A 17800-nucleotide genomic window follows, 5' to 3' on the forward strand; every position below is an offset into this window, starting at 1 on the left:
GTTATCTCTTTACAAGACAAAGGAAAGAATATGTAAAAAGAGTTGTGAAAATGGTATCAGTGCCAGTAGGGTTCTGGTTATTGGGTGGTCCTATAACTTTTAGATAAGAATCAAAGAGGATTAAGTAAATGGCAGAAGTCACCACTGAAATAGTATCTTCAGCTAAAGACAAAGGAGGATGTTGGGAGGGGGGGGGGGAGGGATCAGTTACATGAGGTTGCCAGACAGTAAACAACTCAAGTTCTTGCCTTCCCCATTAAGAGTTTCCAGACATAAGGCCATCCCCCCTTCCTTCACAAATGCAAATGTCTCTCATCAAAGGACAAGTAAATTCCACTCCTTGGAGCCTGCTTCTCATCTGCAGTTTTAAAATTAACCAGCCTAAAATCCTCATCAGTCTGTACACCACCAACCAACACCTGAGGCTAAGGGTCCCCGGAGTGACAAACTTGTGAGTGTTCATGCTCTACATGGATCTCCTCACACAATCAGTGCTGGGCTCAGGATGCATTTACCACCAGTGTCCCTTGAACCGAGGCACTGCTCCAGACCTCTGACTCCACAACACTCCATCCAGTCTTGATTCAGGTCCTCAGATCCATTCATGCTCTAAACAATTTCTGTTAAGGGTCAGGCTGGTTCTGTGTGACTGCCCATCCCACCTGTATGCTTTCTATATAGGGCTGGTGAGCCCATTTGTTCCATTCCTTCATTGAAGCGACCTCTGGGGCAAGCCCTGTCTAATCCACAGAGGCTGCAGCCTCTAATTCACCCTCCTCCGGAGTTTGTATACATTAAAAAGACGATCCCAGTGACACTAGACCAAGTCCAGTGACCAGCCAATCAGAGATGAAGCAGAAAGAGTGTTGAAGGGACAGAAGACACTGATGTTTAGCATCTCAAAATCATCAGGTTCCTAAATCCAGTGGTTTGCTGAATGGCACAGCTTCTGTGAACCACTTGGTTGCTCACTCCTTCCCCCTCAAAAATTAAAATGAACAAGGGCCAGCCCTGGTGGCTGAGTGGTTAAGTTTGGCACACTCTGCTACGGCAGCCTGGGTTTGGTTGGCAGGCACCAACCTATACCACTTATTTGTGGCCATACTGTGGGGGCAGCTCACATACAAAAATAGGAAGATTGGCAACAGATGTTAGCTCAGGGTGAATCTTCTTCAGCAAAAAAAATTAAAAATTAAAATGAATGAGACTTCGTTAGGAAGGAGATAACCATTCAGAAGTACTTTTGATACCAAGGAAAACGGCATTAAGCTCTCATGGCAGCTACTATAAAGTAAATTAGGGCTTTGTTATTTCTCAGCAATGCTTCGCACCCCATCCTCTCCATTCACGATGTCTGCCAACAGATGATCCTGTTAACTTCCCCAGGGCATAGGCATTGTTCCTTCTTCTGTTCTAGTTAGTAGAATTCCAAATGATGGGCTCACACAGCAGCGATATGACTTTTAAAATCCACCAACCAGTCAGACTTCGGACTCACTAAGGAACTCAGAAAATAACCAGGAATAGGAAAAAATCACCATCAGCCCCAGGGTGCTACTTGTTCCAAGACTCACAGGATGAACATCTGGCTCAGACCCCATACCTTCCATGCTTCTGTCAAGGTTAAGGGTCCGACCACCTAAGAAAACGGGGAAGAGACTGCAGTGGAACTGATGGGGGTCACGTGGGCCCAGCATCTGTTACGTTGTTTAAGGGGACAAACTTGCATCAAGTAGTAAATAAGCCCTAGAGGTCTAATGTACGGTATAGTGATTATAGACAACAATATTATCTTATAATCATCAAACTTACTAAGAAATTAAAATTTAATTACTCTAACCCTAAAAAGAAATGATAATTATGTAACATGATAGAAGTGCTAATTTTTGCTACAATGGCCATGATATTACAATATATATAGGTGTCAAAATGACACATTGTACACCTTACATTTATACCATGTTATATGTCAAATATATTTCAATAAAAAAATAACTTTCCAAGATTAAACAAATAATATTATTCTCCCTTTGATTTCTTTTGTTGACCACTTAAAAATGAAAAATCCATTCTTAGCCTTCAGGCTGTAAGAAACAGACGCAAGGCCAAATTTGGCCATGTGCCACGGTTGGTTGATCCCTGATCTAACTCACAAAAATGCCCCAGCCAAGATGGATTTACTAACTTTCACAAACCTTCAAGGATCAGATAAGTCCTATGCCATTTTAACTGTTTCAGAGCATAGGTCAAAACAATGGTAACATTTATTGAGCATTTACTAAGAGTCAAGAAATGTGTCAAGTTCATTATACCCACTACTTCAATAGCCCTGAAGTTGGCTAGACCAGATGAGTAAACTGAGGCTCAGAGAGGGGAATTTCCAAAGGTCACAGAGCTAGTAAATGAAAGGACTGGGATTCGAATCTGGATCTTGTGCCTCCAGAACCCACCTTGTTGCTTTGAGGGTGTTAAGTAATCACATCTCTTCCCTCTGAGCTCTGAATCAAGTGAAAAATGGCTGTCAAAAGATCAGCTCCAAGGGCTCGCTCCATGGCCGTGTGGTTAAGTTCGCGCGCTGTGCTGCAGGCGGCCCAGTGTTTCGTTGGTTCGAATCCTGGGCGCAGACATGGCACTGCTCATCAAACCACGATGAGGCAGCATCCCACATGCCACAACTAGAAGGACCCACAACGAAGAATATACAACTATGTACCGGGGGGCTTTGGGGAGAAAAAGGAAAAAATAAAATCTTTAAAAAAAAAATAATTAATTAAAAAAAAGATCAGCTCCACCAAGCTGAATTCTAGGCCCAAATCAACTTTCCCAAGGACTGATGAATAACTAACATTCACTGGCCTCCATCCCCAGGCCCGCCCCAGTGAGCTTGAAGACGTGGAGGAAGCAGGACCACTGCAGTAATGCCAGAACAAATGAGCGTGATGATACCCTTACATGCTTTCTGAAGTGTTATAAGAATCGCAGACAATTAATACCCCAGGATGACCTGCCAGAGAAGGAAGTGACAGAGAGAAAAAAAGACTTCACCTGCAGGCAGGTCTGCTCCTGAGAGTGCCAAGGAGGGGCCCAGCTTCCCATGCCCAATAATCCATTGCCCAATTTCACAGTCGAGTGAGCCAATCCTCCTTCAGAGAAGGGGAGGACCCCTCTTCCAGGGATAAGGGAAGAGCGGGTTACAAGCAGCCCCGCTCTAAGCAAGGTAGGTACCATCATGATCATCGCACTTATGTCTACAATTACCAAGAGTTGTAAACAATCTAAATAACCAACTACAGCTATGCATGCACTTACGTAGAATGGTGTCCAAGGTGTATTACTGAGAAAAGGGAGTTACAAAACTACGCAAGGTGTGATCTTATTTGTATTAAAGAAGAGTGACCACAGACCAAGAAGGGTCCCACCAGTGGCCAACAATATAATCGCAAGTCCTCCCCGAGCCGATCCTTAAGAGTGCAGTGCCACCTTGTGGCCAGAGCCTGTAACTGCGTCCCATACCTATGGACAGGAGTGGATGGCTGAGGCTGCCGTGGAGGACACCTGACTGATTTCACCGACCCTTGGTAAGGACAGTAAGAGATGATGCTGCCCTGAAAAAAATCTCTTCAGCCTCATCTATAAATTCCCATCCAAAGGACTGTTTCGTTTATAAAAGAGCTGAAGATCCAAACTCTGCTATCATGTGCTCCTCATCCTCATCAGCCACGGCACAATGGTATAGAGAATCTGCCTAGCAAAAGCTCTGTGCCAAAAAGGCCAGGTAGATTCCAGACACAATCTCTGCCCCAGGAGAATCCACAGTCTGCGATGAGAGGCTGATAGATAGATAGATAGATAGATAGATAGATAGATAGATAGATAGATAGATAAAGATATAGATAGATACAAATTCAAAGCACAGGTTTAGTAATAAATTAACAGAATAAACAGGACTGTTTTATTTATTCTATACATCTTAGTTCTTTCCAAATAAAATATTTAAGTGAGTTACAATATTAGACTGCAGGGAGATGCTAAACCATTAGGACAGAGAGAGCACAAGACCTGGAGATGGAAGGATGGAATTCAAGTCCTGACTCTCTCGCTTCAAACTTGTGTGACTTTCTATAACCTGCTCGCCTACAACTTGGTGCCCATCTCCATCTAGCTGAACCCAAGTGATCATGAGCTGTGTTATGATGAAACTAGCACACAATAACTGAGACGTGCTAAAATAATCATATTCAAAGCAGTGGGTGTGGTAGACAGAATAATGGCCTCCCCAAAGACGTCCATGTCCTAATTCCTGTCTGTGAATATGGTACCTTACGTGGGAAGGGAATTTACAGAAGACATTAAAGACTTTGCGAAGGAGAGATTATCCTGGTTTATCCAAGAAGAGCCAATTTAATCACAAGGGACTTTATAAGAAGCAGGCAGGAGGGTCAGGGTCAGAGAAGGCAATGTGACGATAGAAGCAGAGGTCGAAGGAAGAGAGAGATTTAAAGATGCTAGGCTGCTAGCTTTGAAAAGGAGAAAGAGGCCATGAGCCAAGGAATAAAGGCGCCCTCTAGAAGCTAGAAAAGATAAGGCAATGGATTCTTGCCTAGAACCTCCAGAAAGAACGCAACTCTGCAGCCCAGTTTGGATTTCTGACCTCCAGAATCGTAAGATAATAAAATTATGTTGTCTTAAGCCACTAAATTTGTGGTAATTTGTTACAGCAGCCATAGGAAACTAATACAGTGGAAGACCGATTAACCCTGTGGGCGGTACAGGGGGAAGGCTTCACAGAGGGGGTTCATTAAAACCCAGCCTTAAAGTAGGGAGAGAAGGTAAGCCAGGAGTGAAGGCAATTCCCCAAAGTGGTGAAAGACGTTCAATTACTGGTGGGCAGGATGAGAAGGCTAGGGGTTCTCCTGTCCTCAGGGGGTCAGCCCCAATTTGCCTGGATCAATCCCAACTGATGCTCATTGTTGCAGTATAAATTTTCAGAGTGCTTCCTTTCACCCTCAGATGTGCTGGTTTGGGCAACAAATTATATGGCACCCTCCCTCTCCACACCTTTGTTCATGCTGAGCCTCCCACCTGAAACAACCTCTTGTTTCTTCTGTCCTAGCTCAAATCCTTGATTTCCTTCACACCAAATTCAAGATCCACCTACTCCAAGTTGTCTGTGCCAAACCACCAGTCACAAGTTCCCTTCCCTTCTCTGAAATCCTCCAATACTCAAATAATTTATGGCACAAAATCTCACCTTTGACTGGGTTGCTTTTTTTTTTTTGGCCAGTAGTTTTCATACATTTGGGAGTGGATATCTGTCATTTGCGGCCACCCAACATCTTTTCAACACTCTCCCTACATTTTGGCAATATTTTTATATGAATCCTACCTTCCCACAGTAGAAACTCCAAAATTTGCACTCCTAAACTTCCTTGCAGCTAAGGGGGAATGTGAGCTGGGTTCCACCAATCAGAGGTATCCACATGAGTCGTGGATTCAGAAGTGAGCAGGGTGAAGTAGTGGCATGGGGGACTGACCCTCTGGCAAGTACAGTAGCAAAGGTGCCTGGTGGTCAGGGGAAGCAGGGATGGGGAGACAGACGTCCAGTCCCAAGAGAAGGTGCCCAGTGAAGGTGGAGAAGGTATTTTCTCCAGAGTCTGGAGTAAGCCCCATTATGTGGTTGGGTATTATTCTCATCTGAGTGGATTCAGAGCATCCCAGAAATTCTTAATATTCTTTAATAAATCCTTTTTCAGCTTTGTATTGGAAAAACCTCCCAGTCTTCCTTTTGTCTTTCTCTCCTTTATATCTCCTTTACTCTCACACTACTACACATTCCCAACACTTCTGACATCAGATGTGTGTGGTTCCCACACACACATGTGCACGCCAAGCAATTTCCCATGACACCAGCTAGGTGTCCTACAATTTAACTCAATTCTGACACTAACTACCTGGAGATAATGTCAGATCCCACAAGTAAGAGCTCAGTCCCACAAGACTGCCCCCTCCCCACTTCAGATGCCACTTGCAAGCAATAGGTCCCCAGGTTACCCTCAACTTCTGTGTGACTTGGTTACAAATTGGAGGTTCCCATGACCCTCTCCTCAAGTTCAATTAATTTGCCAGAGCAGCTCACAGAACTCTGGGAAACACTCACTTACGTTTACCAGTTCATTAAAGGAAATGATAAAAGATACAGATGACCAATCAGATGATGAGATACGTAGGGCGAGGTCTACGAGGGTCCCGAGCACAGAAGCTTCTGTCCCCGTGAAGTTGGGGTGCATCACCCTCTCGGTACGTGGATGTGTTCACCAACCTGGAAGCTCTCTGAACCCCACACTATTGGGATTGTATGGAGGCTTCTTCATGTCGGCTTGATCAATCATTAACTGCTTTTTCAGCCCCTCTCCCCTCCCTGGAGGATGAAGGATGGGGCTGAAAACCCTAAGCTTCTAATTACGGCTTCATCTTTCTAGTGACCCGCCCCCATCCCGGAGCCATTCAGTACCCCACCCTGAGTCACCTCATTAGAACAAAAGACGCGCCTAGTGTTCCTATCACTTAGGAAATTACAACAGTTTTAGGAGGCTTTTGTCAGGAACTAGGGACAGAGACTGTATATATATTCTTATTATTTCACAGCCTGCATCTAACCAGATGGGTACTGTTGCATGCAACCAGAAACTTTAACCAATACAATCGGTCTTGTCCCTACAGCTAGTTGATAATTTCCCTACGGTCCCTTTGGATCTTGGAGAGCTTTTATAGTCCCCTAAGCACGTTTCCAGCACAGACCATACAGACTATATCAAGCTACACCGAGTGGAATCAGCAGAAACACATTCCGGGAAGAGTGTGGCATTGTGGAGCTTACAGTGTGCTGGGCTTCCTACCAGGCGCGGGGACAAACAGTGGACAAAACAGCCCAGATGGCAGATGCCCAACAGACCCCAGCTGAATTCCAATCAGGCAATAAAGCTTTCGGCTGGTTGTTTATGTGCTTTTTCCACTTTTCCCAAAACGGGTGTCAAGCAGGGTGCCCTTCTGTGCCTAGAAACACAATTTAGCAGCCTGTCATCTTGAGAATTTACCCAGCCTGCCTTGCAGAGTTGCCTTATTCCAGTAAGCATTGTGTAGTTTACTCAGTTCCTTAAAGGGCCTTACGTTTTAGAAGCTTATTTATTTGCTGTTTTCTTTCTGAATTTGGTAATTCGCATGCTATGCACAGGGCACATTCCAAGGGAACTCATGATTAGAATTCTGTCCAGGGTAGTAACACAGCTACGCACTCCATTTGAAACCTGTGGCTCCTCACAACTATTTTAGAAACAATTCTCATCTTTTTTGTGTGAATTATTGGTAGGAGGAAAGTTATAATTCAACAATTCTCCTGCAACATAACTTATTTCCTGCCCCACCTCCACTTTGCAACATGTATCACAACCTTTTGACCTAAAAAAAAACCTATTTCTATGGATTTTTCTTAGAGAATTAATCAAAAATGCAAATAAGGGTTTACGTATAAAGATGTTCACAGAAGCATTATTTCTAATAATACAACATGGAAAACATTTTATAGCATGGAAATGCTCACAAATAATGCTACTTGAGTGAAAAAGTGAGAAACACGCATCTTAATATAAGAGGAAGGGAGAAATATACCAAAAAATTTAGCTGTGAGTATCTCTGAGTGGCAGAATTCGAGCTATTTTTATTTTGTTTTTTATACTTTGCCAAGCTCTGTCTATGACAAATATACCGCTTGACCTGAAAATGTATTTTTGTATCCAATTTAGAATTCCCAGGATTGATTAATCTAGAGAAGGATCTCTCCTTGTGCAAGTAAAATAAGAATATTCTCTTATTCAGATGTAGAGCTTTGAATTATAATTGCCATCCTTTGGTATCTGCAGCACTTCCAAACTTCAGCCCAACCCCTCAGTCCAATGCTGGAGCTCCCCACCCCCATCTGAAGCTAGCCTGTTGTTTATTCAATAAACATTATGAGCAGTTAGTGTGTCAGGCTCTGTGCCAGGGCCAGGGCATAGAGCAATAAACACAATAGCCCAGATGGTGCCCTCATGGGGCTATTGCTATCTCTGCAGCCACAGTCTCCAGATAGGCACCAATGTGACTCTGCCACGAAAATGAGTTCCAGGCACCTCTATCTGGAATCCAGTGTTTTTCTCCCATAGCAACAAGTCGTCTTCACTGATCAGCTCACAAATATCCAGATCACTCTAGTTTCATTCCTCCTAAGATCAGTTGCCCCAGCTCCTGAGAATTTGCTTTTTTGGGTTTCTGAACCATTTGTTCTTCATCCAACAAACATTTATGAAAAGCTTTGGAGAGCCAGGCACTGTTCTGGGTTTGTGTTACAAATAGCACTGTCGAGGCTCCTGTCCGAAAGATGCGTATGTCTTAGTCTGTAGACAGAAGAGCCCACCAAGGACCACAACCAGCACCAGGAATTTCTGTGGAAAACCTGTGGATGGTGCTATGGCAGGAAGTTTGGCTGGCAGACCCTTTTGGAATAGCTGCCTCTTCACTGAGAACTGCCATCAGTACTGCAAACTTACTTCTGGGGGCTAATTTTCAAAATTCCCAGCACATTTCAGTTCCTCCTTAGCCTACCCACGCAGATGGACTGAATTAAGCAACTCTAACATTGGGCACTTCAGAAATGAAAGAAGCTCATTCATCACTCATGGAACAATTTAATCAAAACAAGGGAAACCAAAAATGGCACAAATTTCCCAATCTCCCATTCCCTATTCTGGAGCCCATGAAGAATACTGTCAACAACCTCAGGTTGGATGAGTTTATAAAAGACAAGACAGTGTCTCCTCCTTGATAAGTGCTTTTCAAAGGGTGGTCCCCAGAGCAGCAACAGCAGCTTCACCTGAGAACTTATTAGAAATGCAAATTCTTGGACCCCACCCCAGACCTACTGAATCAGAAACAATAGAGGTGGGGCTCAGCAAGCTGCATTTCACCTCCAGGTGATTCTGATGCTCAATAAAATCTGAGACCCATTGTGTTAGACCATGGCTCAGTTGCATGGTTCTCTCCTTTGCCATCACAGGGACAGGCCCAGGGTCAGGGTTTGGGTTTGGGGGCACCATCCCCTAGGACGGATGTAATGTTGACTGTGCAGCCCCAGGACATGACTGGTGCTCACATCTTTCATGAAGCTCTCCCTACCCCATCTATTAGAGCAGAAGCAATTACTAAGCTTTCCCTCTCTTTCATGTTGATACAGCAGAAGAGGAGAAAGGAACCCATATCTCTCAGTGCCTTGTTTCCTTCTAAGACCTCTTAAGACTATTATCAACTCACCTAGCTTATCTTTTGGGGAGGCCAGTTTAAGAAATCATTACATTCTCCTGACTGACTGTTGCTGAACCATGCCAAGTTATGATTTGATTTCTGCCACATTTTGAGCCAAAATATACTCGCTATCTGAACAGTTGACCCCTCGCCCCATGTAAGGGGAGGAAAATCAGCCACAGAGTTAGACTGCCTATCAGACTGAAACCTTAACTTCTTTTCTCAAAAAGTGAGTTTAGGAGTGATGTCAGCATCATGACAGAGTGAGCTCTTCCCTTGGACTCTCTCCTCTAAGATACAACCAAACGGACATTCATACACCAACAGAGGACATACACACAACACAAAAGACATCTGGGAGACCCACGCAGCCATATGCCTGAAGGTGGTGGAGGGGCTGGATCCTCTGGAGGAAGTGGAAGCTGATCTGCAGGAGCTCTGTGGAGACAGACAGGCCGTAGTGGCAGGAAGTGGGCAGGGGAAAAGGGCACCCCGTCCCCACCCAGTACTCCAGCCCCAGAATTGTCTGGAGCACAGTGCAGAGAGTGTGGCAGCCACACAGGGGAAAGTGTGCAGGTGAGAGAGGTGACCCACCCCCGCCCAGTATTCCACTCCATGGCAGTGGTGGCAGAGAAAGGGAAAGTGCACAGTCCTGCAATCACCCAGAGCTCCATACAGAAAGACAAGAGTACCCCTCCCCCTGCCCAATGCTCCAGATCTGCCATCGTATCAGTCACCCAGAGAGAAAAGCACTCAGTGGCTGGCGTTGGGGAGCCCCTGCTTGTGCCAGGCCCAGTGCCTGATCCCCATCCTGTGGCAGTACGCGGCAGCTGCGACCAGGTAAGAGCACCATGAGGAAGCAAAAATCTACTCCATCAAGCAGTATGAGTAGGTATATTAAACCTCCAGACCAGAAGGAAAGTGACAAGTACCCAGAAACCAACACTGAAGAAACAGAAATTCATAACCAAACCAACAAAGAACTCAAAACGGCTATCATAAAAAAAACTCAATTAGTTACAAGAAAACACAGAAAGACAAATCAACAAGTTCAGGAGCTTCTTCACAAAGGAAATTGAAACCATAAAGAAGAACCAATCAGAACTGTTGGAGATGAAAACCACAATGGATGAAATAAAGAAAAATCTGGACTCCTTAAAACAACAGAACTGACAATATAGAGGCAAGAATCAGCCAGTTAGAGGATAATGCTATAAAAATGCTTCAGAGGGAGGAGAAGAGAGAACTAAGACTAAAAAGAAATGAAGAAGCTCTCAGAAATATCTGACTCAATCAGGAAATGCAACATAAGGATCATAGGTATTCCAGAGGGGGAAAACAAGGAAAATGGAACAGAAAGCTTGTTCAAAGAAATAATAGCTGAGAAGTACCCAAACCCGGGGAGGGAGCTGGAAATCCATGTGAAAGAGGCCCCAGATCTCCTAACTTTATCAATGTAAAAAGACCCACTCCAAGGCATACAGTAGTGAAGCTGGCAAAAATCAAGGACAAAGAAAATGTACTAATGGCAGCAAGGCAGAAGAAAATAACTTACAAAGGAACCCCTATGAGGCTTTCAGCAGATTTCTCAGCAGAAACTTTACTGGCTATGAGAGAGTGGAATGATATATTCAAAATCCTGAAAGACAAAAACTTTCAGCCAAGAATCCTCTATCCAGTGAAAATCTCCTTCAGATATGGTGGAGAAATAAAAACTTTCCGAGATAAGGAAAAGCTAAGGGAGTTCATTGCCACAAGACCCCACACACACACAAGACATCCTCAAGAAGGCCATCATGCCTGAAAAAAAAATAGGAAAGGGGCTACAAAGCCCTGAGCAAGGAGATGAACAGGTAGGCAATAATCAGAAAATGACAGCTCTCTATCAGATCAGGTTAGTAAACACTTAACTTTAACATCAAGGATAAAGAAAAGGAAAACACCGAAACAAAAATGATCTCATCTTTTTAACCACAAACTCACAACAAAGATGGAAAAAGATATGGCAAAAATAACTTAGAAGGGGAAGAGGGAGGGGATAGAATCAGTATAGTCTAAGGAAATAAAAGGCCACCAGAAAGTGGACTATCTCAACTAAGAGATTTTTTATATGAACCTAAGGCTAACCACTAAACAAATAGTTAGAACAGAGGCATTTACCATAAACAAGGAGAAAATAAAGAAAAGCAACAGAGAAAACCGCCTAATCAAATTAGTAGTCTGAAATACATGAGACAAGAAACAAAGGAAATGCAGAAGAACCAGGAGAGGTGACATAAGATGGCAACATTCAGCCCAGATATATCAATAATGACCATAATTGTAAATGGATTGAATTCTCCAATCAAAAGACACAGAGTGGCAGGATGGATTAAAGAACAAGATCCAACAATATGCTGCCCCCAGGAAACACATCTCAACTCTAAAGACAAACATAGGCTCAAAATGAAGGGATGGAAGACAATGCTCCAAGCTAATGGAAAACAAAAGAAAGCAGGTGTTGCCATACTGATATCAGACAAAGTAAACTTAAAGATAAAAGTGGTAAAGAGAGACATAGACGGGCAGTATATAATGATAAAAGGGATTCTCCACCAAGAAGACATAAAGCTTATAAACATGTATGCACTCAACACGGGAGCACCAAAGTATATAAAGCAAGTATTAACAAACCTAAAAGGAGATACCAATGGCAACACAATATTAATAGGGGACCTCAACACCGCACTTACATCACCAGACAGATCATCCAGACAAAAAGTCAACAAGGATATAGTGGACTCAAACAAAAAACTAGACCAGATGAACTTAATAGATATACAGAGAGCCCTCCATTGAAAAACAGCAGAATATACATTCTTCTCAAGTGCACATGCAACATTCTCAAGGATAGACCATATACTGGGAAACAAGGCAAACCTCAATAAATTTAAGAAGATTGAAATCATATCTACTACCTTTTACGACCATAATGCTGTGAAACTAGAAATCAACTACAAGAAAGCAAGCTGGAAAAGGAACAAAAATGTAAAGAGTAAACTGTGTGCTACTGAACAACAAATGGGTCGTCGAAGAAATAAAGGGATAAATCAAAAAATATTTGGAGACAAACGAGAATGAAAACACACCATACCAACTCTTATGGGATGTAGCAAAAGCGGTCCTAAGAGGGAAATTCACAGCAATACAGGCCCAAGTTAACAAACAAGAAACAGCTCAAATACACAATCTTAAACTACACCTAACAGACTCAGAAAAACAAGAACAAACAAAGCCCAAACTCTGCAGAGGGAAGGAAATGATAAAAATTAGAGCAGAAATAAATGAAATTGAAACAAAAAAGCCTGTAAAAAGGATCAATGAAACAAGGAGCTGGCTCTTTGAGAGGATAAACAATACTGATAAACCCTTAGCCAACTCACTAAGAAAAAAGGAGAGAAGGCTCAAATAAATAAAATTAGAAATGAAAGAAGAGAAATTACAAGACACCACAGAAATACAAAAGATTATTAGAGAAGATTATGAAAAAATATACACCAACAAATTGGACAATCTAGAAGAAATCGATAAATTCTTAGACTCTTAGAACCTCCCAAAACTGAATCAAGAAGAAATAGATCTTAATAGACCTATCACAAGTAAAAAGATTGAAACAGTAATCAAAAACCTCCCAAGAAATAAAAGTCCAGGACCAGACAGTTTCTCGGGAGAATTCCACCAAAGATTCAAAGACAATTTATTACCTATTCTTCTCAAACTATTCCAAAAAATTGAGGAAGACAGAAAAATTCCTAACACATTCTACAAGGCCAACATCACCCTAATCCCAAAACCAGACAAGGACAACACAAAGGAAAATTACAGGCCAATATCACTGATGAACAGAAATGCAAAAATCCTCAACAAAATATCGGCAAACTGAATACAGCAACACATTAAAAAGATCATACACCATGATAAAGTGGGATTCGTACCAGGGACACAGGGAAGGTTCAACATCCACAAATCAGTCAATGTGATACACCCCATTAACAAAAGGATGAACAAAAACCACGTGATAATCTCAATAGATGCAGAGAAAGCATTTGACAAGATCCAACATCCATTCACGATAAAAACTCTCAGTAAAATCAGAATAGAAGGAAAATATCTCAACATAATAAAGGCCATATATGAAAAACCCACTGCCAAGATCATACTCAGCGGGGAAAATTGAAAGCCATCCCTCTGAGAACAGGAACAAGACAAGGGTGCCCACTCTCACCACTCTTATTCAACATAGTACTAGAGGTTTGGGCCAGAGCAAGTAGGCAGGAAAAAGAAATAAAAGGAATCCAAATAGGCAATGAGGAAGTGAAACTCCCGCTCTTTTCAGACAACAAGATTTTATACAGAGAAAACCCTAAAGAATCCATTGGAAAACTATTAGAAATAATCAACAACTACAGCAAAGTTGCAGGATACAAAGTCAAGGTACAAAAATCAGTGGCATTTCTATACTCTAATAATGAACTAACAGAACAAGAACTCAAGAATACAATTCCATTTACAATCACAACAAAAAGAAAATATCTAAGAATAAATTTAACCAAGGAGGTGAAAGACCTATACAAGGAAACTATAAGACATTACTGAATGAAATCGATAATGACATAAGGAAATGGAAAGATACTCCATGCACATGGATTGGAAGAATAAACATAGTTAAAATGGCCATTCCACCTAAAGCGATCTACAGATTCAATGCAATCCCAATCAGAATCCCAATGACATTCTTCACAGAAATGGAACAAAGAGTCTTAAAATTCATATGGGGCAACAAAAGACCCTGAATAGTGAAAGCAATCCTGAGAAACAAGAACAAAGCTGGTGGCATCACAATCCCTGACTTCAAAACATATTACAAAGCTACAGTAATCAAAACAGCATGGTACTGACACAAAAACGAGCACACAGATCAATGGAACAGAATTGAAAGCCCAGAAATAAAACAACACATCTACGGATGGCTAATCTTCGACAAAGGAGTTGAGGGCCTACAATGGAGAAAAGAAAGTCTCTTCAACAAATGGTGCTGGGATAACCGGACAGCCACATGTAAAAGAATGAAAATTGACCATTCTTTTTCACCATTCACAAAAATAAACTCAAAATGGATCAAAGACCTAAAGATTAGGTCTGAAACAATAAGTCTTCTAGAAGAGAATATAGGCAGTACACTCTTTAACATCAGTTTCAAAAGAATCTTTACGGACACCATAACTCCTCAGACGAGGGAAACAATAGAAAGAATAAACAAATGGGACTTCATCAGACTAAAGAGCTTCTTCAAGGCAAGGGAAAACAGGATTGAAACCAAAAAACAACCCACTAATTGGGAAAAAATATTTACAAGTTATTTATCCGACAAAGGGTTAATCTCCATAATATATAATGAACTCACATAGCTCAACAACAAAAAATCAAACAACCCGATCAAAAATTGGGCAGGGGACATGAACAGACATTTCTCCAAAGAAGACATACGGATGGCCAAGAGACACATGAAAAGATGCTCACCATCACTAATCATCAGAGAAATGCAAATCAAAACTACACTAAGATATCACCTTATACCTGTTAGAATGGCAAAAATAACCAAAACAAAAAGTGACGAATGTTGGAGAGGTTGTGGAGAAAAAGGAACCATCATACACTGTTGGTGGGAATGCAAACTGGTGCAGCCACTATAGAAAACAGTATGGGGATTTCTCAAAAAATTAGAAATACTTTATGACCCAGCCATCCCATTTCTGGGTATCTATCCAAAGAACTTGAAATCAGCAATTCCAAAAGTCCCATACACCCCTATGTTCATTGCAGCATTATTTACAATAGCCAAGACGTGGAAGCAACCTAAATGCCCATCAAGTTATGATTGGATAAAGAAGATATGATATATATATATAATGGAATACTACTCAGCCATAAAAACAGACAAAATCTTCCCATTCCCAACACCATGGATCGACCTTGAAGGTATTATTTTAAGAGAAATAAGCCAGACAGAGAAAGATGAACTCTGTATGACTCCACTCATAGGTGGAAGTTAAACATAGAGACAAAGAGAATTGATTGGTGGTTACCAGGGGAAAGGAGGGTGGGGTGGGGGGAGTGCACAAAGGGTGAAGTGGTGCACCTACAACATGACTGACAATAATGTACAACTGAAATTTCACAAGGTTGTAAATTATCATAATCTTCATAAAAAGTTAAAAAACAAACAAAAATAAAAAATAAACAGATGGGGCTACCTCAAACTGAAAAGTTTCTGCACAGCAAAGGAAACCACCAACAATAGGAAAAGACAACCTAACAATTGGGAGAAGATATCTGCAAACCATATATCTGACAAGGGGTTAATATCCAAAATACATAAAGAACTCATATATCTCAACAACAAAAGAACTAACAATCAAATTTAAAAATGGGCAAAAGCAAGACGTGGAAGCAACCCAAGTGCCCATCGACTGATGAACGGATAAAGAAGATGTATATGTACATACAATGGACTAATAGCCACAAAAAAAGACAAAATCGTCCCATTCGCAACAACATAGATAGACCTTGAGGGTATTAAGTGAAATAAGCCAGATAAAGACAAACCGCATGATTTCACTCATACGTGGAAGATAAACAAACACATGGACAAAGAGAACTGATTAGTGGTTACCAGAGAATACTATGAAAAGCTATACACCAACAAACTGGATAACCGACAAGAAATGGATGAATTCTTAGAACCATACAGCCTTCCAAAACTGAATCAAGAAGAAATAGAGAATGTGAATAGACCAATCACCAGCAAGGAGATCAAAACAGTAATCAAAAACCTCCCCAAAAATACAAGTCCAGCACCAGACCGCTTCCCTGGTGATTCTACCAAACATTCAAAGAAGACTTAATACCTACCCTTCTCAAACTCTTCCCAAAAATTGAAGAGGAGGGGAGGCTTCCTAACTCATTCTACGAAGCCAACATTACCCAATTTTCAGTGACAAAACCGTGGGCCACCATATTATGCATTGCGCTGCCAACACCACCACCCAGCCCAGCCTCATAAGGAAGAGGAGGAGTTCCTCACATCCCACTAGCAAGCTCACGTGCACAGAGGGCCGCCACAGCCCCAGTTCTGGAAGCCAGACAGCAGGAGTCCAGACCGGAGCGAGACCCCGGCTGACGAGCGAGACGCTTGCGCGGCGGAGCTTTACGGTAATTCTGCGCGGCGGCCCCGCTCTCGTGCGCAGGCGCGGAGCCGTTGCCGGCGGAGCGGTTGCGAGTCCAGCGGTTTCCGGAACGGGCTCGCTGGGGGGCTGGAGCGTGCGGGTTCGGAGGCCGGCCGGGCGGCTCGACCCAGCCTGAAGCCCCGGCGGCCGTCTCCTGTGGGGTCCTGGGTAAGTCGACGGCCCTGCCGAGCACCCACCTGGTAAGCACCCTCCCGGTGCTGGGGATTCGAGGGCGCAGAGCGCTGATCAGGTCCAGCCCTGAAGCCGCCCCGGGCCCCTCGGCGGGGAACAGGGGAGGGAGCGGGTGACACCTCTTTGGGGAAACCGAGGCCCGACGTGGAGCCCGGGAGGAGGGCTGGAGCGCTGGCTCCGGGCGCCATCCCCTCCCGTCCTCGGCCAGTGGCTCAGCACAGGACGGGAGCCGGGGTTCTCCGGGGAAACTGAGGCCCGATGGCAGTCCAGAGGAGGCGGCGTGGGCTCTGGGTCCTGGAGCCCCCCCACTACCTCCACGGGGGCGGAGGGCGCCGCTCTCTGCTTTTCGAGCAAAGTTCAAACCGAGCCGCCTCTTTCCCCGCTCTGCGTCTCAGCAGACAACTGCCTGAGGCTGTGAACCCTGCCTTCCTCCTTAAGCAGAAACTGGACCTTGTCCCCAACGGAATCTCCGGAGGAGATGATGCCCTGTGCGATTTTTTTGGACCCTTTTCAATAACGCTTTCGTTTTCCTGATCCCTAGGATCCGTCGACATGAATCCCGTGGTCGTGGTCCACGGCGGCGGGGCCAGCCATATCTCCAAGGACCGGAAAGAGCGGGTGCGCCAGGGCATCATCAGAGCCGCCACCGTGGGTTACAACATCCTCAGGGAGGGAGGGAGCGCAGTTGACGCCGTGGAAAGTGCCGTGGCCGTCCTGGAAGATGATCCCGAATTCAACGCAGGTAGATTTGCCCTGCAACTAGTAAATGATGCCAAATCAAGTTAAGCCTCTCCCCCCAAATAAATAGGCTCTTTCTAAAGTGTCAGTGAATCTGATCAGCTTTGTGGTAAAACAATATGCTAAAGAGAGTTAATTATTCTCTTTTTTTCAGTTGCTGAAGGTGGTTTAAAGAATTTTTAAACCCATTAATTCACCTTTTTTTCTGTAACCTGCTTCCTAGAATTCGCGTCCCAAGAGGCTTTATTTTTATTACGTCTTTTTGTGGGAGA

General features: G+C 43.2%; 2 protein-coding genes across 3 annotated transcripts in view; one reads left to right on the forward strand and one right to left on the reverse strand.

The window, feature by feature from the left end:
- Window positions 1-17344, reverse strand: part of LOC138916548 (uncharacterized) — a 276582-nt gene extending 259238 nt beyond the window's left edge. The window contains exons 1-2 of the mRNA XM_070229174.1: window positions 17296-17344; window positions 16457-17180 (exon numbers count right to left, since the gene is read on the reverse strand). Of these exons, the coding sequence (XP_070085275.1) occupies window positions 16457-17180; window positions 17296-17344 (773 nt within the window). The remainder of the gene's footprint in view (window positions 1-16456; window positions 17181-17295) is intronic.
- ASRGL1 (asparaginase and isoaspartyl peptidase 1) overlaps window positions 16529-17800 on the forward strand; it is a 28159-nt gene continuing 26887 nt past the window's right edge. The window contains exons 1-2 of one of the 2 annotated variants that reach the window (XM_023654226.2): window positions 16529-16766; window positions 17332-17532. In XM_023654226.2, coding sequence (XP_023509994.1) covers window positions 17343-17532 — 190 coding nt within the window. In that variant the 5' untranslated portion in view covers window positions 16529-16766; window positions 17332-17342. Of the gene's footprint in view, window positions 16799-17331; window positions 17533-17800 lie in introns of both variants that reach the window. The other variant, XM_023654225.2, reaches the window with a different exon arrangement.

The sequence above is a fragment of the Equus caballus genome, chromosome 12 (assembly GCF_041296265.1).
Source record: "Equus caballus isolate H_3958 breed thoroughbred chromosome 12, TB-T2T, whole genome shotgun sequence".
In the NCBI taxonomy this organism is placed as follows: Eukaryota; Metazoa; Chordata; class Mammalia; order Perissodactyla; family Equidae; genus Equus; species Equus caballus.